Consider the following 23454-nt stretch of genomic DNA (forward strand, 5'->3'; position numbering starts at 1 on the left):
ACATTCGATTTCGTGTAGCAGGCGTGGCTGCGAAAGCAGATTTTTTCGCACGTCTATTTATTTACTTAATTTTTTTTTTTTGCGCAACGCGCGCACTCGTGCTTGAAATACGCGGGTCACAGAGGCACAAGCGTTTCGGGGCAGTAAAACTGGAAACGCCGATTGGCTGAAAAAAAATGACGTCACTTCCGGTTTTTGTTTTTTTGTTGATTTTTAGATAACGTTTTCAAGTAAAAATATATAAAAAAGTACTTTTCTTGTTTTTGTTTGTTTTTACTTTTTTTTTTTTTTTTGCTTGATTCTTTAATTTTGGCTGGTACGGTTCCGTTCTGTTCCGCCTTGGCGCCCTTGGCCGCGGGGGCAATGTTTTTGTTTTCGTTCTACGTTCAGGTGTTGAGTGGCGACGTATTAACCGTCGATAACCAGCTGAAGCAGCTCAAGTTCACTAGTGGAACGAGGTTGACCGTGCGCAGTGGCAGCCGTTGACAACAAAAACAATGTATGCACTCAGCTTCGCCGGATGAGTGCCGGCGTCGATCGCGAACCGCCAGAGCCGCCAAATACCTCTCGTACATCTCCAAGAACACCAAGAATAGGAGGTATTCATAAAGGTGAGTGTTCACCGCACTTTAGTGCTTCAGTTCCGTTTGGAGTCGTTTGATATAATTTAGTCCGGTGCGTCCGGGAACAAAGGCGCTACCGGAAATGGCGGGAATGGTCGGTCGGTGCTGGATGCTGATGCCATCCAAGCGGATTTGAATTGGGTTTCGTGCGCTCAACGTGTCGATTTGTTTCTTGAGCTGCCTTTACCAACCGCTCGCCCGAAATCGTTCGGTAGAACATGCGGACGTGACGGCTAGCAGAGCCCTCCGCAAAGGCTTAGGAGCGCGCTCACAATTTTGGGAGCTTCCGTATGACCGCAAGTGCTCAATAAGTCGCAAATGATTGCATGCCATCGACACAGACTTCGATCCTGTTTTTCAACGAGACAGGAAGGCCCAACGAAGCAAGCGTAGAATCTGATGCTTCGCCTGTCACTGTCTGCGCGGGAACACGCCGAGAGGCGCTTAAACGAGCTGCCAGGGCGTAATTAAAAAAAAAAAAAAAAAAATCTAACGCAGGTCTGAACCACGCGAGGATCGTCTCGAAGCATGGTAGCCTCAACAGACGCTTGCCGCCACACGCGAGGAGAAAGCAGGAGGCCCGAAGTTTGAATGTGAAGGTAAAACGTGCTTTAATAATAATGATCTTTATCTGCACATTCCTTTGTATGACTAAGGTGATCGTGCTGAGACACAATATAGCAGCGATTGCTCTCGAACAAAGGACAGGACAGCAGAAAGGCAATGAGAGGCAGGGAGATAACTGACCTCTCAGTTGTAAAACATTTTTCAGAGGAGGTGCGAAGAGCTGGCCCTCACTTTTTCAAGGCAGCCGCAGAACACTACGAGCCCCGAATCACTGCCGCGGCTGACTCACGCGGATGCTGTGCTGCACCCTGCACTGCACATGGTTCGAAGCACACTTCAGGGGACCAGTGCATGCCCCTGATGCATCGTCGCGGTATGTTTTGTACTGCTTTTCCTAACGGTGCACTGAGCAGTCCAATCTTGAAGGGAGCACGCGAGTGCGTAGCCAGTGCTCCATGCAGCAAGGACCGCAAGCACCCGCGGAAGCTTGGAGCAGACGCAGTGACGCCAGCAGCCGTGCACGCTGGCGTCGTCTGCTACTGTACCGTCCTTTCGTTCGGTGCGCAGAAAAAAAAAGGAGTGACCGCTCTGTTAAAAGTCTGATGGTGAAGGCATCCTTTACAGAAGCACTGTATGGCTCTCTGCACGCTAGAATGGGGGCTGTCGTTGATGCTCGCAGAGGCGTCGCCCACAACTAAGCAGACGACCAAAGTCCTGAGCAGGTGACTAATCGTTTCATTGTTCTTTGGTAGGGAAAGGTAGATAATGTGCTTCTACTCCCAGCTTTGTTTTTTTTTTTTTTTTTTTTATCACCATTTAGTATGTTACCATCAAAACAGCATCCTGGTGTTCACATAAATATGTGTTAACAATACCTATCGTCAAATATGTGACCTAAAGAGCCAACTGCGGCCGAGGATATCTTTTAAGTGTTCTTTTTCTCACAAACATCCCTGGCATTGACTTTTTAGCCACGTACCTTGAGTCCACAAAAACAATGTGCTTCAGCTAAATGGTATTCACACAAAATACATCCTGACAAGCTGCTTTCACTCTCGAGCCTCGAAGAAATTTTGCAGTTTGATTTGAACTATGTTGCAGGTTAAGGAGGTAGGGTCAGGGAAAAGAAGGTGGGAGAGGAGGAAGCGGGCACAATGCTGGTCAAACCCTCTCCCTTCGCCGGCGTTGCATCCATCTCGTCCTCTCCCACCTTCCTTTTTCTTCCCCTACCTTCTTGAGTTGTCACCGACCATATAAAAGGCATGCATTGATATCACTTGTTCGTTTTGTGGCCATGGCGCCAGCAAGGTTTGAGAAACTTATCCTGCTTCACAGGAATTCAGCACTCAACATGGAGAAACTATTGGCAGTGCTGCTGTAATGTCTTTGTCCTTGTCTTTTGCAGCCATCTAAAAAAGAGAAATATAATACTAGGAACACAGAGCAACGTCACGCGCCAGTACATAGTGTACTACGAAGGGCAGGTAAATTGACTGCGGAACACGATTTTCTCAATGTCCTCACGGTTCTTTCGGCCAAGTACATACAGATAAGACGATTACCATTAGAAATGTTGAACGCCAATCCGAAATGTTTTTTGGCGGTGTGCCGAGCAAAAGGTCATTGCTGCAACAGAAAACATGTGCCATCCTCCGCCTTTGGTGCTTCTGTGTCTGCGCCGAGCTTCCGCAGCCACCAACAGTCAACGCTGCATGGACTGCCCGCCATGCTTTCATGCGTTCCATGTATGATTGGCACGGCATGTGGATGTGTCATGCAAGTGACATCAGCGCTGTTGGCAGTGCCATGCTGGGGGTGGTTGAGCTTTGCTAGGCTCTGACCATTGACAAGCTGTTTTATGCAATAATCGCTCTTGGAAGTCCCCAAACTGTTTTTAGCAATTCAAGTGTCAGATTTTTTTTTAGCTATGGTTATACAGGTTTTCTTTTTTAACATTTACAGATTTCAAAGAAAAAGTGAAAGTTATGACAGTTATAAGTTATACGGCCAGGCGGACATTAGATTCATGGAAGAATGCAGCTAAAAGTCCGTGTAGATCATGTGTATCATGCTTCTCTGCAGCGCAGCTACATACTTGCGTAGGACCACCCCCATGAAGTGGGGTGGGGGGGCTGCATGCGTGTGTTGGGTAGCCCCTCTTGGTTTTACAACTCTACCCTGTTGTAAAATTTTAGATTTTAATGCGAACAAGTTGATAACAAAAAAGAACTTGGTCAACATTGATCTTACAACTAGAGATGTAAAAGGAACAAAAATAGAGAACAGCAAAATGTGGAAGAAGACATCTCGCTTCTTTCATTTTCATTTGACTAAGTGACATTGGTCGGTGACTGTAAGACTTTTAATCACAATAGTTATACACCACAGGTCCCGGGGATCATGGCATCGATGAGCTCGCTTTCGCCTTGTCCAAGGTAGCAGCGGAACACTACGGGCAGGCCCGGAGTCACCGTACCGGCTGGCTCACGGGCGTCGTCCTGTACTCTGCACGGCACTGCGTGTGGCTTAACCGGCCAAGCAGAGGGTCACTGCATGACCTTTATGAGGCGTCGCTAGCCATTGTAAGTATATTTTGGACGCTCGTGTCAGGGGATGTACTTTTGTGTTCTACAACAGAACATGTTTGGTGGCGGTTCAGTCTTGCCAATTCAGCCATTTCGAAACATAATTTTGTGGCGACTCGGCTTAGGTTTTCTGGCTCGGCCGTCTTTTGCACCAGTGTCTAGGCTCGGCGTAAGCCTCTTTGTTCTTTATTGTCAAGGCTAGTGTAATTTCTGCTACGCCGTCGAAGCAACTTCTGCATGTGAACAAGATGCAAGACGAAGCTACATGCTCGTGCACAGTGCATGACCACATGTGAAAACTAATAGCGAGTTTGTTTCGCTGCACTCGTGCCTATGCGCACCCACTCGCAACATGAAGTGAGTTTGTTTCGCCGCCGGCACTCCACACGTGCATGCGCTCGCTGCACCCTGAGAATTAAGTGTGTACCTGAATGCACTCTCGTCATGCATCACTTAGGCAGGGAACAAGAGCAGATGACTGGTTTGTCCACCATGCGGGACAGTAGAACTGCAGAAACAGTGAACTTTCTGCTAAAAAAATGACGTCCCACGAGCAACAAAATCGGACACGAGCTTGAATTGTGTGTCTGCTATTCTATAAAGCAAGCAATCCACAACCTGTGCTTAACTTGCAAGTTTTCAGTCATTTTGTTGCCGTACAGACGTCCAAATACACCGGTGGATAAAGAAAGGTTCAGAACGAACATCAGCCACCGCGAGATATCTCTCACCATCCGTGCGGTGCTAAAGAGTTGGGACGTTAGTTGACAAAGCTTGCCCGGCAGAAACCTGCGACGCGTCCAATCGGGAGCCGAGAAAGCTAAACTGTTTTTACCCGAGGCTTGGATAAAATCACAGTGTTTAAAAAGGAGCCATGGAATTTATTTTGGGTGGGATAAATTAATTTAGATTCGTATTTTGCTAATACAGTTGAACCTTTCAAGAACGAAATTCTCGCGGCAACGAAGAAATCTGGCGGCCCCAGCGAACGTCCATAGGGTTCAATGCATTTGCACCCTCTCAACAGCAAAGAGTTTTAAAAAGCTGTCCCGCATTAACGAAAGTTTGAGGTAGTGATCTGCCATGAGTTATTCAATGTGTCTACCAAGTTGGCATTTTCAAATTCCCTGAGTTTTTCAGGTTTCCTCTGAGTACTTTTGTGAAATTCCCTGAGTGACACAGAACTTTGTTTTAGGTCAAGATGGGCGGACACCATGTCGCCAGATGCTGTCACTCTCTAAAAAGCATGTCATAAAATAAAATAACAACACAATACAGTTTTGATGATAGCGAGTAACTTTTATTAGATTTAAAAAGAAAACAGAACGAAGTGGTTAGTAAAATTGATAGCGAATAAAGTATAAAAAAAGGTAAACTGAGGTTTACGTGACCCCCCCAGGTCTGGTCATGTGACCTCGGGGGGGGGGGGGGTGTCGAGACCTGACGGCGACGCCGCTGAAGCCGGAAACGGGAGCAATAACGGGGAAAGGAAAGGGTAAACAAACATAAGGCGTTCAAAGTGCGATTGCTCAACCCTTGTTGTCAAAACACTCCACCTAACAAAATCATTTTTTTTTTTTTTTTTTTTTATTTATTTTGGGGCTAAGGAGGTCGCACAGTGACAGCGGTGTTTGGGAAAATGAGCGCACGCGACCGTTCCAACAGCGGGCACTCCCTGCCCTCCCCACGCGCGCAGGTGCCCTTCCCCTTGCTTTTGCCATCCTCCACTTCTTTTGTTTTTATTGGTTGCTTTTTTATTTTTTATACAATTGCTTTTTCGCTGCGCATCGCATCCCCGCGTGCGCGTATGCTGGGTTGGCGGTCTGCCATCCTTGCAACCCGAGCTGTGTGCTCCCGGCCTGCGCAATCCGACCTATAGGGAGAAGCGAAGAACGGCCTTCGTTCGCTACATCGAGTGTCCCCTCGATGGGAGTTATGGGCATTCGATACAGAAAAACAATGCAATTTTCTAGGGGATGTTTGGACTGTTTCATATAAACAATAATTCGAAATACGGGTGTGATATAACCGGGTTCGACAGTATGTTTGGCCGTCCCCCTTAATTTCCAGATACCTTCGTTCGTTTGGCACGTATATCCCCGATGCTAGAAAGCGCCGACGTTGTGTTCGCGCTGAGAGTGTCCGACAGTGCACATAAATACACGTGCGAAGCCGTTTTTGCACCGTTTTTTTTTTCCCCATAGAAATGCATTACCGGAAGTCAATTTTCGACTGGTTGCTGTCTGCTTCAACTTGCGTCGGCACACTAGCACCACTTGAACCTCTAGCGTACATTACAATAACCCTACGCGATCTGCAACATTTTTTCGTCAAATGAGCCAGTTTGGAACCCAGAATTGTGAAAAATGGAGCAGTACACTCGTCCGACAAGTTGGGCACATACGTTTCCGACAAGCATCGGCGCGGCCATTGCTGTTTACATTCGGTCAAATAATGATGACAATGGCAACTAGATGCTTTTTTTGGGGGGTTGGTGAAAACAGCGTTTTGCTAGCCCATCTGTTGGCAACTACCTAGGTACGCGACGACACCGCCTGCTGCTATTTTGCCGTCCGCCGCGTGCACGCCGAGATCGCTCGCGCCTTGTTTACTAGCTTTCGTTTGGCCTGTCGGAAAGATGCCGCCTCCCATTAAAAAGTTTAAGTTTTTTGCACTTCAGGAGAACTCTGCGATCACTGCCAAAGCCAGAAAGAAGTCTGATATTACAGAGGAGTTCAGTATCATTTGCTTCTCGCTTTCTACGATTCTGAAATCCAAGGACAGCATCATGAAAAGTAATAGGTGTGCTTAGTTGTCCATTTCTGCAGCAGCGAAATTCTCGCGAGAACAAAAAATGTTTCCTTCCCCCGCGGTTTGGTTATTACGGGTGTGATGATGTGACTTAATGTGGAAAAGAAGAAGTGCAAGTCAACCCATGGATCGGCCTGGAGGGAGAAACGAAGAAGAGGGATTTTGGAGTGCGTGCTCAGAGGGCGTGAAAAGGACTGGCCGGGAGATTGTGCAGAGAGCGGAACGACACGATCGGCCAGGGCAATCGGCGGCCTCCTACTGTCTGACCAGCAGCCTGTTCCAGCAAGGGCAGCGAATAGAAACCTACGCTGCCCCCGGCTTCCTACAGCGGGAGCGCTTGGTGCGGTAACTCTGGGGCCGCCGACGGAAGCCAACCGCTCCCGCTCCTGACTTCCAGCCACAACCGTGGGCCGACAACGACAGCACAAGACACACTGCTGCACAGGGACTTAAAGACATGGTGACTGATGCGTTTTCCTTTCTTTCATTTCTTTAACTAAGTTTTTTTTTTTTGTATAAGCATATGAACCCTTCGATTTTTTTTTTGTAAATACAAGTTTTCATGAAAAACGAAGGACATTGTATTTTGTCAATTATTAACCACAAAGAACCCTGTGACAACGGGGTTCAACTGTAACATATTGTTCAGCGGGCCGAGAGTCAAAAGTCTGCTTTTCGGTACGAAAATTTGAAAACATGACGGACTATTTTGTACTTCCTTTCCCTCAAAAGCTTTCCGCATTTTCAGTGCGACACATCCGTGGTACCCAAAGCACGTGAGCCGGCCCTAGCTCACATGTTAGACTCGACCACTGTGTCACCATTGGCGACGAGATGTTTTGCTGGTTTCATCTCGCGGACGCCTTCCTGTAGCGGTGCTGGTAGGATCGAGCAGACGACGCGCTACGTCAAAGCGCCGAGTGGCTAGTTAGTTCGCCTCTATGTCGATTAAAAATGGATTATTAACCCTTTGCAGTCAGATACTCTGACCAACTTAAAGGGCAACTCCGGCCAAAACTCAAAATGAAATAAATTACTGGTATCGTTGTAGACACACAAAATACGACCTCAGCCAAAATATTACGTCCGTGGGACGCCGCATTCTCAACTAATGCCGATAATAAAAATGTGACCTGCCGCAAGCCGCTGCTTCTTAGCGGGCGGCCAGCGGGTTGGCGATCGCTAAAGCAACATTGCGCCGTGACGTCAGTATCGTTCTCTTTTCCTCCGGCCCGGGCGTTGCGCGGAGTGCGTTTCTTCGAGCCGCTACCACCGGTACTTCGGCTTGTGATTGGCGTGTTTAGCCGTTGATTTTATCTGTAGCCCATGTAGCTTCGCTATAGCCTTTTGTTTATCTGCTTGTGAGGACTCCAAGACTCGTTTTAGCGAGCAACTTGGTGCGCCCAAGACTGCCTAGCTGTTCCTCAAAAGATGCCGAGTACAACTTGTAGCGCTGTGGGCTGCTCAAACAACCTGCTGTGCAACACGGAGGTGCTTTTTCACTAGTTTCCAACGGACCAAAAACTGGAGAAGGTGTGGGTGAACGCTGTTCGACGAGTAGACTTGGGACTTCGGCTTTTAAGCGCCCGAGGAAAAAAAAAAAAGAACGAAAAAACAGACATGTACAGCCCAGCACACATGTGTTGGGGTGCCGCAGCCCGCGCCGGAGAACCTCAAAGCTTCGTGTCTGGGACTGCCCCGCAGCGCGAAAGCGAGGGGGCCCTCAGGGCGTCACCCATCCCTCCGTATCCTTTCATCCTCCTCCTCAAGAGCTGCGCTCTAATCCGGCGTTACAGAAAGTCGTAAACGGCTTTTTTTTTTTTTTTTTTTTTTTTAAGTTTTGAATATTGCTTATTTTACTGTAGGTAGATGTGGGAGTTGTTTACGAAAATATTTTTGGAGACCGCAGAAGCAGACCACACGAGTCACCCCCCTCGCCCAAGTGAGGGGTGACCTGCAGTCTGTTTGGAAAGATACTGTGTCTGTAGCTTTGATACAAAGATATCTTTCAAAGATACTTTGAAAGATACTGTGTCTGTAGCTGGCTTCAGTTGCTGCGTTCGAATGTGCATCTATTGACATTTGGTGACCGTAGCAGTCAATTTATTGTGCAGGAGGAGACTGGTGGGGCGAGATCAGGAGCACACTTGGGCTCTCTTGCAGTACTTTTCAATGCGGCCGCAGAACATGAACATAGGGTTCTAAATAAGGACTGAACGCAGATGGCCGTTACTCTCTGGCGCCTATTATTTTGACAAGCCTTCCATGAAAGGCACTTTTTTTTTTCTCACCTGGAACATAGGGTTGAAGTATCAAACCGCCGTGATAGGGTTGAAGTATCAAACCGCCCGTGATGTTGCGAGCGAAATAGGATAACATCTCGGTGCTAATAATCGCAGGGAAGATGAGAAATGCAGGACATGTCTTATAGCTCAGCCTCCAGCGAGCACTCATCGCCTTTCCTCATGCTTTGGCTGTGCGTGCATTCTTGAGGTTTGCAAGATGCCTAAGCATTGCTGAATGGAATGCGAACGGCTGGGTGTGTCTTACAAATGTCCCGCCTCTACGCGTTGCCGAAGGTAGGAAGCTCTCTTGCTGGAGGCAGGGCAACTGAGGCTTCTCATAGCCATTCTCATCTTGTGAGGGACTTCATTAAACCATTTTAAAAGTGGCAGTGCTACACCATACAATAGAGGTTTTTACAAAAGCAATTTGTAATTGATCTTGTCAAAAGCTAGTTATAAATAGAAAGAAAAAATATCAACTTGCTTCAGTGAGAAAAACGGATGGTGCCTTGTATTCAAGTTTACAAAAACATTTCTACTGACAACCTAAAAAAATTCCATTGAATGGTGCTGTTTTTAACTGGAGTAAAGAGACCCATGTCTGTGTACAACTATCTATAGTCCGTTGCAACCTAAGGGCGAGGGTAAGATGGGCCGGGGAGGAGGAAGCAGACGGAACGCTGGAGAAGAGAGGGGGAAACCTCCTTCTCTCTTTAGTGTTCCGCCTGCTTCCTCCTCCCCAACACGTCTTACCCACGCCCTTCGTTCTTAGGTTGCAACTGACTATAGACTCTTTCAAAGCTTATATTAAAGACCCAGGCAGTGACTGTCTACCCTAGACATATCACCATCGTCCTTCACTGGTGCTATGAGACCTCTTCCACAACAATGAAAAATCACAACTTCTCGGAGATGAAATGCATGCTTTAAAGGGGCCCTGCAAGGGCTTTTTGACTGGTTTTTCATTTGCACCGAACCTGAGCGCACTGAACATAGTCAGTGCAACTTAATTAAACTTTTCTTTTCTCGAATTTCGCTTTATTTTAAAAGTTATAGGCACATTAAAATTACAAGAACAAGCAAAACATAACCTTTTTCATGACGTCCTTGGTCGCTCGAGTGGCCATGAACTAGAAGAGGGCTAAGTGAGCTCAGCGAGCGCTCCGTGTCAACAGCTCGAGAGGGCGCCATATAGCATGTTCTGGAAAGGCTGTATGAAGCGGGCAGCCAGGGGGGCTCGCATTGCATTTGCTGCACGATTAAACACTAATTCGGCATGACACTTCATTGGTCACAAACGACAGCAAACACGGGGTAAAGATCAGTTCAGAACGGGAGCCACTTCGCACTGCCATACCGCCAAAGGGCCAAACCGCAAGCCAAAGCTGCTCGCCGAAGGCCTTTGGAATGCTCGGAACCGGTCGGATTTTCGACTGCAGCGCCGCCGCATACACCCGAGACCTTTCTACGCTTGCCCTCGTCATTGCCTGATCCCACTACACCTTTCTAGTATGCGCCGCCTTTTCCACCGCTTGGGTGGCAGGTATGTCGAAGGGTCGTTTCTTGTTTCCGTACTTTATAAACTGCATTTGTTTCTTTTCTGGTCTAAAATACTGAACAAAAACTACTTTCACAAATAATTGAAACGGTTCTTTTAGCTTTTAGCGGCTCCGACCACTAGTAAGCCCAGGACCAAAGACGTCGCATTTCGCGCGCTTTCAGCAATGCGGGTCGCCCCCGTAGGTAAAGGAGGTTTCTGCGTCGGCCGGTTAAAATATGACGCACTGACATTTAGTTACTTTCTCCGTGCCCGCTGGCTTGCCTGAACGCCAAGAGACGTGGAAACCGCAAAAAAGGTAGACGCTTAAATATGGTTGCAGGGCCCCATTAATGAAGGGGCAAACAAATCAGTGCAGCCCTTAAAATAAAGCAAGATATAAAATCTGCACTCGCAGAACAGCCGGGCTTTAATTTCTTTATTGCTTTTAACATTTCGGTGTTAACTTGTTTGATTGCTGCAATCTTGTTAGTCAATATTACTAAAAAAAAAAAGATGTGCTTGCATTGACCAAAGTGTGAACATTGTTCACACTCTAACAATCTCCAGTCCTGCTTGGCAACGGTAGCAATACATGTACCAACGTTCTCAGATCTAGGTCAGTTGACAAACTTCGGAAAACGCCCGACGCCTTTTTGCAGTGTGTCCGCTCAGTGGCGTCTGCCGCAGTATCAGCCTGCCCTTCGGACAGATCCAGTGGAACGTTGGATGCACATTACCTGCAGTGGAAAGTGATTTTTTTGTTGTTGTTGTTCTTATAGTAAACTTAAGGCCTGCACAATACTTAAAACAGAAAGAGCGTTGTTCAAAAAGCGTTTTTCGTTGACCGCAAAGGAATTGGCACTAGGAATGCTATCCGCTTTTACCTGCTTGTGCACCGGCAACAGAGAAAAACTGGTTTAGAGTGCAGCTCTTAGGTGCCCATTTCCACGCTTCATTGCGTCGCCGTCTGCATGATCACCTTGCTGAATTTAGTGAGAAATTGAATTTGTGTTGAGGTCACGCAATGTCAATTTTTCTGCTAAATCTAGCTGAGGAACTGAATTTGTTTGTGAGTGACGTGGCATGAAGTCATGTGCCATTTAGCAGGGTTGTTTCCTCAACACCAATTCAGTTTCCCTGCTAAATATAGCGGGGAAACTGAATTGGTGTTGAGGTTGTGTGACATGAATTTCCCCACAAGATTTAGAGAGGAAACTTAAACCGCTAAATTTAGCGGGGAAATTCTTGCTAAATTTAGCAGGAAATTTAGCGAAAATTGCCTGCTAAATGGGAGGGGGAGGAGAGGGTATGGAGGGATAGGAGAGGCATAACCTCCCCTCCTCCTACTGAAGCGCTGCGCTCTAATTTCATGTTACAAAGAATTGTAAACGTCTCAATTTTTTTTTTTTTTTTTTTTTTTTTACTGCTGCTCTTTTATGGAGCTTGTCAACCGACAGATCTAAGAAAGTTGATGTGTACGGCCCGAGCAGAGGCATCTATTTTTCCAAGCACAAGTTTTGAAACCCCCTTTTTTATTGAATTCTTTCAAGAAGGCACTCCGTTTAGAGGAAATGGCAACGAATCTCCTTTTAGCAAATTTGTTTTTAGAAAAACAAAATTCACCGAACTTGACTGCTTGCTCTAGCATTTGCTTGTCCTGCCTTGGCTGATGGCAAAGCCGAGCCAGTCAGTCAGTGAGTCGCTCGCTTGGGCGGCCAGCATATTCAGAGCATGATCGACAAGTTTATATGCATGCCACATCCCTGCTGTTTTCGCAAGAATAATTTTACATTTTGCCTGGTTTACAGCCCAAGAGAGGAGAGTGGGTGCTCAAGCATAGGTCAACATGCCTCAGTGCATCATGCTCTAGTCTTTAGCATCTTCCAGACTTGCTTATGTTAATCGAATGGATTCACTAAACGGTGCTCCTTTGCAACTGATTGTTGTAGGCTGCACCAACAACAAGCAGTTGTAAGTGCAGTACATTCTATTAGCATAAAATAAAGGCACACAGCCAAATCACCTCAATGATGCCTAGCAAGTGGCGAAATAAACTTCCCTTTAACAAAGCATGTGTAGCTACCGAGACATCACATTATTCAGAGTGCAGATGCAGAGTAGCTTTCTTTTGGCCTTTGCATCATCTTCCATTGTCCAGGCACAAGCGGCACTGCCGAAAAAGACCAATAAATAAATATTCAACACGGTGTATTATTCACTTTTGTACCTGCAACATTACCGTCCTATATAGATAGTCGACAGCTGCCCCGGCAACTTTCCGGACATGCGGAATCAAAACATCTCATCAACACAAGTGCTATTCGCCACTGCCGTAAGTTAAAGAATACTTTTCAAAAAAATAAAAGTGCATCTTTCAACGCAGTGTCTAGCGTAACCTTACCCCAAGATTTCGAGTTACATCTAAGGTACCCAATATGAAAAATAAAGTTTGGTCCGACGTAACCTAATATGAAAATTAAAGCTATGACGAACAGAACCCAAAATAAAAGTTAGTTACGTCCTATGTAACCTACGCAACGTAAGTTTCGCTTTACGGCCGATGCACGACATAAATACAAAAATGTCATGACTTACTACTGCATAACATCAGTTAAAATCTCAACTCTATCCGCACCTCCAGCTTTGTTGAGGGGGCTGGAGTGTTCCTCGCACATTGAAGCTGCTGAAGCTGGGCATCCCCTCCTCTAAAACAATTTACTCAATTGTAGGTACTGGAAACAGAAAATGAACCAGTGTGTGATGGGTTTGGGAGGGAAATAAACGTGGACAAAAGGCAACCAAGCAATTTAGAAGAGACTGGACCCGCCGAGCTAACGTTCTGTACGAACAATCTGAACCTTAAATACTAGTTCTTGTACAAATACAAGATACCCACGATATTCCGCGATAAGTAGCCACCAAAATTAACATACCAATTAGGCAGTTCTGTTCGTAAGTCACGCAAGTCGCCGAACTCTCCTCGCAGAACGTTCGCGAAACAAAAATGGCCATCTTGGAAAAATCAAAATAGTGATGGTGATAGCGATGGGGCTTCTATAAAAACTCGGAGAACAAATGTAATCCCTTTATCCGATATATAAAAGAAAAAAAAAAAAAAACTTATGGAAAACATTTACCCCAGCAAAAACTTCTTAAAATAATGGTAAAGTTTAAAATAAAGATCTAAAGTTTAAACATTTAGTTATGTTAAAATACACTTGGTAAAGTCTATAAATCTTGTTTCAGTAATTAAATGCAAACAGAACACAGACTTCGTAACCCTTCTTGCCGATAGCCTTTCCTTGCAAGCGTGAATGGTCAAAAGCCGATGCCATGATAGGCAGAAATACTGCGTAGATAGCACGCTTAGAGTGTCCAGAAAAAATTAATGGGGGATGTCTATCTTCTTTCCATAAACCTTTTCGGAGTTTACCCTTCCTGCACGTTTCACAGTAATCTGCGGCATGGATTCACCACACTGTTTTTGTGAAGTGTGGCAAAACGTATGCACCACCATAAGAAAAAAATATGACAATTTATTTAAGTACAACAGGAAGCCACGAGAGGGGAAGATGGCAAGATCCGATCCACCAAAAAGGACTGGGGCTAAGAGTGCAGTCTTGAAAGGCTTGGCCCATGAATCAGGACGATTTGAAACCTATGATGAATGCAGAGAACAAAGGGGTCGATCAGGTGAACAGTAACTAATATCTGACCCTAACATGCAGGGCAAGATCTGTTTTGTTTAGCTAATATTTGTTATGCCACCAAAAACCAACGTTACTAAAACACTCAGCTAGGAAACTCAACCTTGGAACCTGGACTGCTGGCGTCCACCGAGACCAAACTAAATATGATAACAGTGCCACTCTTTAGCAACAAGTCAAAACATGAAAGTTGCCTTGCATAGCTACTCCAAGATGGCCCTGCGAGATGACACCAGTGGCCCTTCCGAGAATCTACGGAACCAGTCAGTGCAGCAGTGTAGTTCACGGAGTGGCCACCGCGGGAGAAACAGTGGCATTGCGATTGCGTTTAGTTTGATTCTCTCATATAGATTGAAGCCACTTTTTCAAAGGAGGCTCCTATAGCAGTTTTCCAACCGAGTGTACTAGTCACGTTGTCAAAAACTTAATTTCTTCCTAACAAAAGCCGGCATAAGTCCATTTTTTTTAGAAAAAGTTAACCTCAAAGGCTCCAGGGGGGGCCGTCCCCCCCCCCCCCCCCCCCCCTTCCCCCACCCACACAGTTTCCCCTAAAATCTGCCAAGAAACTGAGGGAAAAGTGAGGACGAGAGCAGGTGTGGATGTCAGGACACCCGAGCTCTGGTTCGAATGATTAGTGGGTACACCTAAAGCTAGGTGCCTTTGTCTTTACTGCACTCGTCAAAGACGTTCGAATGCGAGAGCCCAAAGCTGGATACCGGCGTTCTGCATTCGAATGTGTTCGACGAGTGCAGCAGAAACAAAGGCTGCCTTTGTCTCCACTGCACTCGTCGAACGTATTGGGATGCCAATGCCAAAGGCCACCCCCGGCGTTTGGCTCTCGCACTCGAACGTCTTTGACAAGTGCAGTGAAGACAAAGGCACCTAGGTTTAGGTGCCTCTGCGTTCTGATGTCCCTGCACTCTCGTCTCCCCCTCTCCATCAATTTCTCGGCTCATAGAGTTCTGAAAGTTTAACACTGGCAGTGTGCGACAGTAGGCCAGCAGGATGGCATACTCTCCCCTACATGATACGGAATGAGCAGGATCGAAGACAGACAACTCCGGACGGAACGACCGCAGTTTACAACTCTTTGGCGGCATGCGCTAACTAGCTATCATCATCGTCGTTTTTGTTGTTACGGGTAGGGCACACTGGGACAGACTGCGCAGATCTTGGAACCTTCGGCTCGACAGTCAGCGTTATGCGCTGTATCGCGCAGCAAAGCCCATTTCGCGCATTGTTTTTATTTGGTGAAGTTATACTTGAAACCGTGCCACGCGTAGTCATGCTAACAAACACTTTTGGCACTAAGGTGTCGAAATGCTGGGATGGTGATGTACTGTTCTCCACCCCAGTACAAAAAGATGGACGATTAAAATAGAATATCCAGCGCTTTACCCCACTACAACATCTAGCTAGCATGGCGAATAGGGTGTATTTATTTTATTATTATTCAGACAAAATAAAGCTGAGAAAGAAATGTCTCATTAAATTGAAAATAGGAAAGCGAAATTCGGGAATCTCTAACCTGTGTAGTAAACACTTCAGTGAAAGCGACTCCGTGTATCTTGGTGGTTCCGATGTGTTTTGTAAGTGCTGATTTCTTATTAGTCCCAAGTTGATTCATTTTTGGTCTTTTTAAACCAGTAAACAAACATTTCCTCAAAACAACTGGCATTGACGGTGGCTGGCTTCCAGAGTCGTCTCAATGAAATCCCTGCTTGTTCACTCGATCGACGTGAAGCATGCGAGACCCCCTCGCGACCGAAGCCTTAAATTTAGTAAGTCGGTGACAATTAGCATCCCAAAAAATTAGGTATACACCTGCTATGAATTCCTACCGTTTGCATGTTTAATTTTTCGGTCCCAATTGCGCATACCACTAATGTGTGATGTGCTTTTCAGCGAGCAATTTTACATTTGTAAACAATTCTTAGTAAAAATTGGATAGAACTAATTAATCGATCGCCTGAAATTGCCGCGATGTGACAAACTTCTTTGCCGCGTATTCGATGCGGGAGGAGCTAATCCGTCAGTTGCTGAAGAGCATTAGCTCGTCAGCAACTGCGGTGTCGGCGAAATAGCAGCGGGCGGTGTCGTCACGTGAAACGTCACATACCTTGGTAGTTGCCAACAGATGGGCTTGCAAAACGCTGTTTTCACCAACCAAAAAAAAAAAAGAATCTAGTTGCTATTGTCATTATTTTTTGACCGAATGTAAACAGCAATGGCCGCGCTGATGCTTGTTGGAAACGCATGTGCCCAACTTGCCGGACGAGTGTACTGCTCCACTTTTCGTAATTCTGGGTTCCAAACTGGCTCATGTGACGAAAAAATGTTGCAGATCACATAGGGTTATTATAATGTACGCTAGAGGTTCAAGTGGCGCTAGTGTGCCGACGCAAGTTGAAGCAGACAGCAACCAGTCGAAAATTGACTTCCGGTAATGCATTTCTATGGGGGAAAAAAAAAAATGGTGCAAAAACGGCTTCGCACGTGTATTTATGTGCACTGTCGGACACTCTCAGCGCGAACACGACGTCGGCGCTTTCTAGCATCGGTGATATATGTGCCAAACGAACGAAGGTATCTGGAAATTGAGGGAGACGGCCAAACATACTGTCGAACCCGGTTATATCACACCCGTATTTCGAATTATTGTTTATATGAAACAGTCCAAACATCCCCTAGAAAATTGCATTGTTTTTCTGTATCGAATGCCCATAACTCCCATGGAGGGGACACTCGATGTAGGGAACGAAGACGAAGGCGGTTCTTCGCTTCTCCCTATAGGTCGGATTGCGCCGGCCGGGAGCACATAGCTCGGGTTGCGGGGCTGGCAGACCGCCAAGCTAGCATACGCGCACCCGGGAATGCGCACGCGGGGATGCGCAGCGAAAAAGCAATTGTATAAAAAATAAAAAAAGCAACCAATAAAAACAAAAGAAGTGGAGGATGGCAAAAGCAAGGGGAAGGGCACCTGCGCGCGTGGGGAGGGCAGGGAGTGCTCGCTGTTGGAACGGTCGCGTGCGCTCATTTTCCCAAACACCGCTGTCACTGTGCGACCTCCTTAGCCCCCCCCCCCCCCCCCCCCCAAAAAAAAAAAAAAAAAAAAAGATTTTGTCAGGTGGAGTGTTTTGACAACAAGGGTTGAGCAATCACACTTTGAACGCCTTATGTTTGTTTACCCTTTCCTTTCCCCGTTATTGCTCCCGTTTCCGGCTTGAGCGGCGTCACCGTCAGGTCTCGACACCCCCCCCCTGAGGTCACATGACCAGACCTGGGGGCGTCACGTAAACCTCAGTTTACCTTTTTTTATACTTTATTCGCTATCAATTTTACTAACCACTTCGTTCTGTTTTCTTTTTAAATCTAATAAAAGTTACTCGCTATCATCAAAACTGTATTGTGTTGTTATTTTATTTTATGACATGCTTTTTAGAGAGTGACAGCATCTGGCGACATGGTGTCCGCCCATCTTGACCTAAAACAAAGTTCTGTGTCACTCAGGGAATTTCACAAAAGTACTCAGGGGAAACCTGAAAAACTCAGGGAATTTGAAAATGCCAACTTGGTAGACACATTGAATAACTCTATGGCAGATCACTACCTCAAACTTTCGTTAATGCGGGACTGCTTTTTAAAAACTCTTTGCTGTTGAGAGGGTGCAAATGCATTGAACCCTATGGACGTTCGCTGGGGCCGCCAGATTTCTTCGTTGCCGCGAGAATTTCGTTCTTGAAAGGTTCAACTGTATTAGCAAAATACGAATCTAAATTAATTTATCCCACCCAAAATAAATTCCATGGCTCCTTTTTAAACACTGTGATTTTATCCAAGCCTCGGGTAAAAGCAGTTTAGCTTTCTCGGCTCCCGATTGGACGCGTCGCAGGTTTCTGCCGGGCAAGCTTTGTCAACTAACGTCCCAACTCTTTAGCCCCGCACGGATGGTGAGAGATATCTCGCGGTGGCTGATGTTCGTTCTGAACCTTTCTTTATCCACCGGTGTATTTGGACGTCTGTACGGCAACAAAATGACTGAAAACTTGCAAATTAAGCACAGGTTGTGGATTGCTTGCTTTATAGAATAGCAGACACACAATTCAAGCTCGTGTCCGATTTTGTTGCTCGTGGGACATCATTTTTTTAGCAGAAATTCACTTTTTCTGCAGTTCTACTGTCCCGCATGGTGGACAAACCAGTCATCTGCTCTTGTTCCCTGCCTAAGTGATGCATGACGGGAGTGCATTCAGGTACACACTTAATTCTCAGGGTGCTGCGAGCGCATGCACGTGTGGAGTGCCGGCGGCGAAACAAACTCACTTCATGTTGCGAGTGGGTGCGCATGGGCACGAGTGCAGCGAAACAAACTCGCTATTAGTTTTCACATGTGGTCATGCACTGTGCACGAGCATGTAGCTTCGTCTTGCATCTTGTTCGCATGCAGAAGTTGCTTCGACGGCGTAGCAGAAATTACACTAGCCTTGACAATAAAGAACAAAGAGGCTTACGCCGAGCCTAGACACTGGTGCAAAAGACGGCCGAGCCAGAAAACCTAAGCCGAGTCGCCACAAAATTATGTTTCGAAATAGCTGAATTGGCAAGACTGAACCGCCACCAAACATGTTCTGTTGTAGAACACAAAAGTACATCCCCTGACACGAGCGTCCAAAATATACTTACAATGGCTAGCGACGCCTCATAAAGGTCATGCAGTGACCCTCTGCTTGGCCGGTTAAGCCACACGCAGTGCCGTGCAGAGTACAGGACGACGCCCGTGAGCCAGCCGGTACGGTGACTCCGGGCCTGCCCGTAGTGTTCCGCTGCTACCTTGGACAAGGCGAAAGCGAGCTCATCGATGCCATGATCCCCGGGACCTGTGGTGTATAACTATTGTGATTAAAAGTCTTACAGTCGCCGACCAATGTCACTTAGTCAAATGAAAATGAAAGAAGCGAGATGTCTTCTTCCACATTTTGCTGTTCTCTATATTTGTTCCTTTTACATCTCTAGTTGTAAGATCAATGTTGACCAAGTTCTTTTTTGTTATCAACTTGTTCGCATTAAAATCTAAAATTTTACAACAGGGTAGAGTTGTAAAACCAAGAGGGGCTACCCAACACACGCATGCAGCCCCCTCACCCCACTTCATGGGGGTGGTCCTACGCAAGTATGTAGCTGCGCTGCAGAGAAGCATGATACACATGATCTACACGGACTTTTAGCTGCATTCTTCCATGAATCTAATGTCCGCCTGGCCGTATAACTTATAACTGTCATAACTTTCACTTTTTCTTTGAAATCTGTAAATGTTAAAAAAGAAAACCTGTATAACCATAGCTAAAAAAAAATCTGACACTTGAATTGCTAAAAACAGTTTGGGGACTTCCAAGAGCGATTATTGCATAAAACAGCTTGTCAATGGTCAGAGCCTAGCAAAGCTCAACCACCACCAGCATGGCACTGCCAACAGCGCTGATGTCACTTGCATGACACATCCACATGCCGTGCCAATCATACATGGAACGCATGAAAGCATGGCGGGCAGTCCATGCAGCGTTGACTGTTGGTGGCTGCGGAAGCTCGGCGCAGACACAGAAGCACCAAAGGCGGAGGATGGCACATGTTTTCTGTTGCAGCAATGACCTTTTGCTCGGCACACCGCCAAAAAACATTTCGGATTGGCGTTCAACATTTCTAATGGTAATCGTCTTATCTGTATGTACTTGGCCGAAAGAACCGTGAGGACATTGAGAAAATCGTGTTCCGCAGTCAATTTACCTGCCCTTCGTAGTACACTATGTACTGGCGCGTGACGTTGCTCTGTGTTCCTAGTATTATATTTCTCTTTTTTAGATGGCTGCAAAAGACGAGAACAAAGACATTACAGCAGCACTGCCAATAGTTTCTCCATGTTGAGTGCTGAATTCCTGTGAAGCAGGATACGTTTCTCAAACCTTGCTGGCGCCATGGCCACAAAACGAACAAGTGATATCAATGCATGCCTTTTATATGGTCGGTGACAACTCAAGAAGGTAGGGGAAGAAAAAGGAAGGTGGGAGAGGACGAGATGGATGCAACGCCGGCGAAGGGAGAGGGTTTGACCAGCATTGTGCCCGCTTCCTCCTCTCCCACCTTCTTTTCCCTGACCCTACCTCCTTAACCTGCAACATAGTTCAAATCAAACTGCAAAATTTCTTCGAGGCTCGAGAGTGAAAGCAGCTTGTCAGGATGTATTTTGTGTGAATACCATTTAGCTGAAGCACATTGTTTTTGTGGACTCAAGGTATGTGGCTAAAAAGTCAATGCCAGGGATCTTTGTGAGAAAAAGAACACTTAAAAGATATCCTCGGCCGCAGTTGGCTCTTTGAGTCACATATTTGACGATAGGTATTGTTAACACATATTTATGTGAACACCAGGATGCTGTTTTGATGGTAACATACTAAATGGTGATAAAAAAAAAAACAAAAAACAAAGCTGGGAGTAGAAGCACATTATCTACCTTTCCCTACCAAAGAACAATGAAACGATTAGTCACCTGCTCAGGACTTTGATCGTCTGCTTAGTTGTGGGCGACGCCTCTGCGAGCATCAACGACAGCCCCCATTCTAGCGTGCAGAGAGCCATACAGTGCTTCTGTAAAGGATGCCTTCACCATCAGACTTTTAACAGAGCGGTCACTCCTTTTTTTTTCTGCGCACCGAACGAAAGGACGGTACAGTAGCAGACGACGCCAGCGTGCACGGCTGCTGGCGTCACTGCGTCTGCTCCAAGCTTCCGCGGGTGCTTGCGGTCCTTGCTGCATGGAGCACTGGCTACGCACTCGCGTGCTCCCTTCAAGATTGGACTGCTCAGTGCACCGTTAGGAAAAGCAGTACAAAACATACCGCGACGATGCATCAGGGGCATGCACTGGTCCCCTGAAGTGTGCTTCGAACCATGTGCAGTGCAGGGTGCAGCACAGCATCCGCGTGAGTCAGCCGCGGCAGTGATTCGGGGCTCGTAGTGTTCTGCGGCTGCCTTGAAAAAGTGAGGGCCAGCTCTTCGCACCTCCTCTGAAAAATGTTTTACAACAGAGAGGTCAGTTATCTCCCTGCCTCTCATTGCCTTTCTGCTGTCCTGTCCTTTGTTCGAGAGCAATCGCTGCTATATTGTGTCTCAGCACGATCACCTTAGTCATACAAAGGAACGTGCAGATAAAGATCATTATTATTAAAGCACGTTTTACCTTCACATTCAAACTTCGGGCCTCCTGCTTTCTCCTCGCGTGTGGCGGCAAGCGTCTGTTGAGGCTACCATGCTTCGAGACGATCCTCGCGTGGTTCAGACCTGCGTTAGATTTTTTTTTTTTTTTTAATTACGCCCTGGCAGCTCGTTTAAGCGCCTCTCGGCGTGTTCCCGCGCAGACAGTGACAGGCGAAGCATCAGATTCTACGCTTGCTTCGTTGGGCCTTCCTGTCTCGTTGAAAAACTGGATCGAAGTCTGTGTCGATGGCATGCAATCATTGCTATAGCGACTTATTGAGCACTTGCGGTCATACGGAAGCTTCCAAAATTGTGAGCGCGCTCCTAAGCCTTTGCGGAGGGCTCTGCTAGCCGTCACGTCCGCATGTTCTACCGAACGATTTCGGGCGAGCGGTTGGTAAAGGCAGCTCAAGAAACAAATCGACACGTTGAGCGCACGAAACCCAATTCAAATCCGCTTGGATGGCATCAGCATCCAGCACCGACCGACCATTCCCGCCATTTCTGGTAGCGCCTTTGTTCCCGGACGCACCGGACTAAATTATATCAAACGACTCCAAACGGAACTGAAGCACTAAAGTGCGGTGAACACTCACCTTTATGAATACCTCCTGTTCTTGGTGTTCTTGGAGATGTACGAGAGGTATTTGGCGGCTCTGGCGGTTCGCGATCGACGCCGGCACTCATCCGGCGAAGCTGAGTGCATACATTGTTTTTGTTGTCAACGGCTGCCACTGCGCACGGTCAACCTCGTTCCACTAGAGAACTTGAGCTGCTTCAGCTGGTTATCGACGGTTAATACGTCGCCACTCAACACCTGAACGTAGAACGAAAACAAAAACATTGCCCCCGCGGCCAAGGGCGCCAAGGCGGAACAGAACGGAACCGTACCAGCCAAAATTAAAGAATCAAGCAAAAAAAAAAAAAAAAAAAAGTAAAAACAAACAAAAACAAGAAAAGTACTTTTTATATATTTTTACTTTAAACGTCATCTAAAATCAACAAAATAACAAAACCGGAAGTGACGTCATTTTCTTTCAGCCAATCGGCGTTTCCAGTTTTACTGCCCCGAAACGCTTGTACAGAGGCATACCAAGCTTGGTATAGAAGCATAGTTGTGCCGCCTTGCGCTACTCGTGTCGTTGACGAAAAGAAAGAAGAAAAGAACACTTCAAAAAATTAAAACCAAAACATTGTGACAAAATTGAATCGGTCTGCTGCAGCGTAAGATCTGCCGAAGAGGCCACTCCCATATAGTGCGAAGCTCCGCCCACATGAAAGAGGGCTGCTGTACCGGTGGCCTATAGCTTCTGGTGCTCAGTGCAGGCCCTGCAGGGCGTGTCCATTATGTTCGGCCATTCTGCTTCGTGCGTTCTGGCTAATGCCACAATCTCATTGGCTGCGGAGTGACGTGCTCAGTATTGACCACCTTTGACAAACTGTCAGTGTCTGTACACTGACGTCCCGCCACTGTGGTGGCGCTGCTGTTAGTTCCGCGCATGCGCAGACGCTTCACTCCCCCCCGAATTTGGTTTCTGCGCACGCGCAGTGCCCACAAATCGGTGTAGGCAAAGCGGGCGTGTTTGTAAACACTGTCTTGGTGTGTATGACGCGTCCAAACAACTGCATGCTGTCGTCGTAGCGCAATGTTTCACCGTGTCCTATTTTGTGACGCAAGAAAAATGGTGCGTGTCTCATTGTAGGCGTTCTTAGTTCTTAATATTAATATTAATAAAGCTCGTATTGTTTACGCCAAATTATGGAGTATTTCGTCCGTCTTACCCGCTAACTAAGCCCTTTCACGCTGACGCGAGTCCAGAAAATCGCCTCCTCGCGTGATTGGAATCGGTGGAGAAACGAGGCGCGTTTGTCGATGACGACGACGACAGCGTGAAAGGACGTCGATCGACAACGCCTATAATAATAAAGGCCCGTGAACGGCCTTTTCGACGTAATGGCATCACACGCGAACGGCGCCAGTCGAGCAGGTCGAGCCCGACGCCGATGGTCCTTGGACGCATTGACACGCGGACACAAGGACGAGCCGAATGCTGACGAAGCACTCGTGTTCCTATCTTTGATGACGTC

The 23454-nt window shown here is 46.7% G+C and overlaps 2 protein-coding genes and 1 long non-coding RNA gene across 13 annotated transcripts; 1 reads left to right on the forward strand and 2 right to left on the reverse strand.

Moving 5' to 3' along the window:
* The first annotated feature begins 301 nt into the window (after positions 1 to 301).
* LOC115318376 lies at positions 302 to 7649 on the forward strand. 5 transcript variants are annotated; one of them, XR_006077946.1, is made up of 4 exons: positions 302 to 611; positions 1122 to 1222; positions 1396 to 1912; positions 3579 to 7649. XR_006077946.1 is itself a non-coding variant. In XM_042291798.1 (4 exons), the coding sequence occupies exons 1-4, from the start codon at positions 521 to 523 to the stop codon at positions 1886 to 1888; spliced, it is 441 nt and encodes a 146-aa protein (XP_042147732.1). In that variant the 5' UTR covers positions 302 to 520; the 3' UTR covers positions 1889 to 2131. The 5 variants fall into 5 exon arrangements, 1 of the variants encoding a protein (XP_042147732.1); XM_042291798.1 differs by lacking the exon at positions 3579 to 7649 and having other exon boundaries at positions 1389 to 1563; positions 1815 to 2131; XR_006077947.1 differs by having other exon boundaries at positions 309 to 611; positions 1396 to 1563; positions 3630 to 7649.
* A 3183-nt stretch (positions 7650 to 10832) lies between these two features.
* LOC120839009 lies at positions 10833 to 12892 on the reverse strand. The gene is made up of 3 exons (XR_005715222.3): positions 12435 to 12892; positions 11296 to 11394; positions 10833 to 11148 (listed from the first exon to the last, which is right to left on the reverse strand). It is a non-coding gene; the product is annotated as an uncharacterized LOC120839009 (long non-coding RNA).
* Positions 12893 to 13573: 681 nt separating this feature from the next.
* On the reverse strand, positions 13574 to 22272 carry LOC115332655. Of its 7 annotated transcripts, none has more exons than XM_040205592.3 (5): positions 21963 to 22272; positions 21350 to 21450; positions 21009 to 21183; positions 18802 to 18944; positions 13600 to 14069 (listed from the first exon to the last, which is right to left on the reverse strand). In XM_040205592.3, exons 1-5 carry the CDS (start codon positions 22051 to 22053, stop codon positions 13797 to 13799), a joined length of 783 nt encoding a protein of 260 aa, XP_040061526.1. In that variant the 5' UTR covers positions 22054 to 22272; the 3' UTR covers positions 13600 to 13796. The 7 variants fall into 7 exon arrangements, 5 of the variants coding, with proteins under 5 accessions (XP_040061527.1, XP_040061526.1, XP_042147733.1 ...); XM_040205591.3 differs by having other exon boundaries at positions 13620 to 14069; positions 18802 to 18995; positions 21963 to 22271; XR_006077949.1 differs by having other exon boundaries at positions 13574 to 14069; positions 18802 to 21176.
* Between the last annotated feature and the right edge of the window lie 1182 nt (positions 22273 to 23454).

Source organism: Ixodes scapularis, unplaced genomic scaffold, assembly GCF_016920785.2.
Source record: "Ixodes scapularis isolate PalLabHiFi unplaced genomic scaffold, ASM1692078v2 PGA_scaffold2__306_contigs__length_199485367, whole genome shotgun sequence".
In the NCBI taxonomy this organism is placed as follows: domain Eukaryota; kingdom Metazoa; phylum Arthropoda; class Arachnida; order Ixodida; family Ixodidae; genus Ixodes; species Ixodes scapularis.

Bases quoted from the DNA above. Each gene is read 5' to 3' on its own strand.
- LOC115318376 (XM_042291798.1), top strand. From the start codon at position 521: ATGAGTGCCGGCGTCGATCGCGAACCGCCAGAGCCGCCAAATACCTCT. The intron at 1,223-1,388 runs GTAAAACGTGCT...GTTGTAAAACAT, and splicing joins CCCGAAGTTTGAATGTGAAG to TTTTCAGAGGAGGTGCGAAG. The intron at 1,564-1,814 runs GTATGTTTTGTA...CATCCTTTACAG, and splicing joins GCCCCTGATGCATCGTCGCG to AAGCACTGTATGGCTCTCTG.
- LOC115332655 (XM_040205591.3), bottom strand. From the start codon at position 22,053: ATGAGTGCCGGCGTCGATCGCGAACCGCCAGAGCCGCCAAATACCTCT. The intron at 18,996-21,008 runs GTATGTTTTGTA...TATACACCACAG, and splicing joins GCCCCTGATGCATCGTCGCG to GTCCCGGGGATCATGGCATC. The intron at 14,070-18,801 runs GTAAGTATATTT...CATTCATCATAG, and splicing joins ATGAGGCGTCGCTAGCCATT to GTTTCAAATCGTCCTGATTC.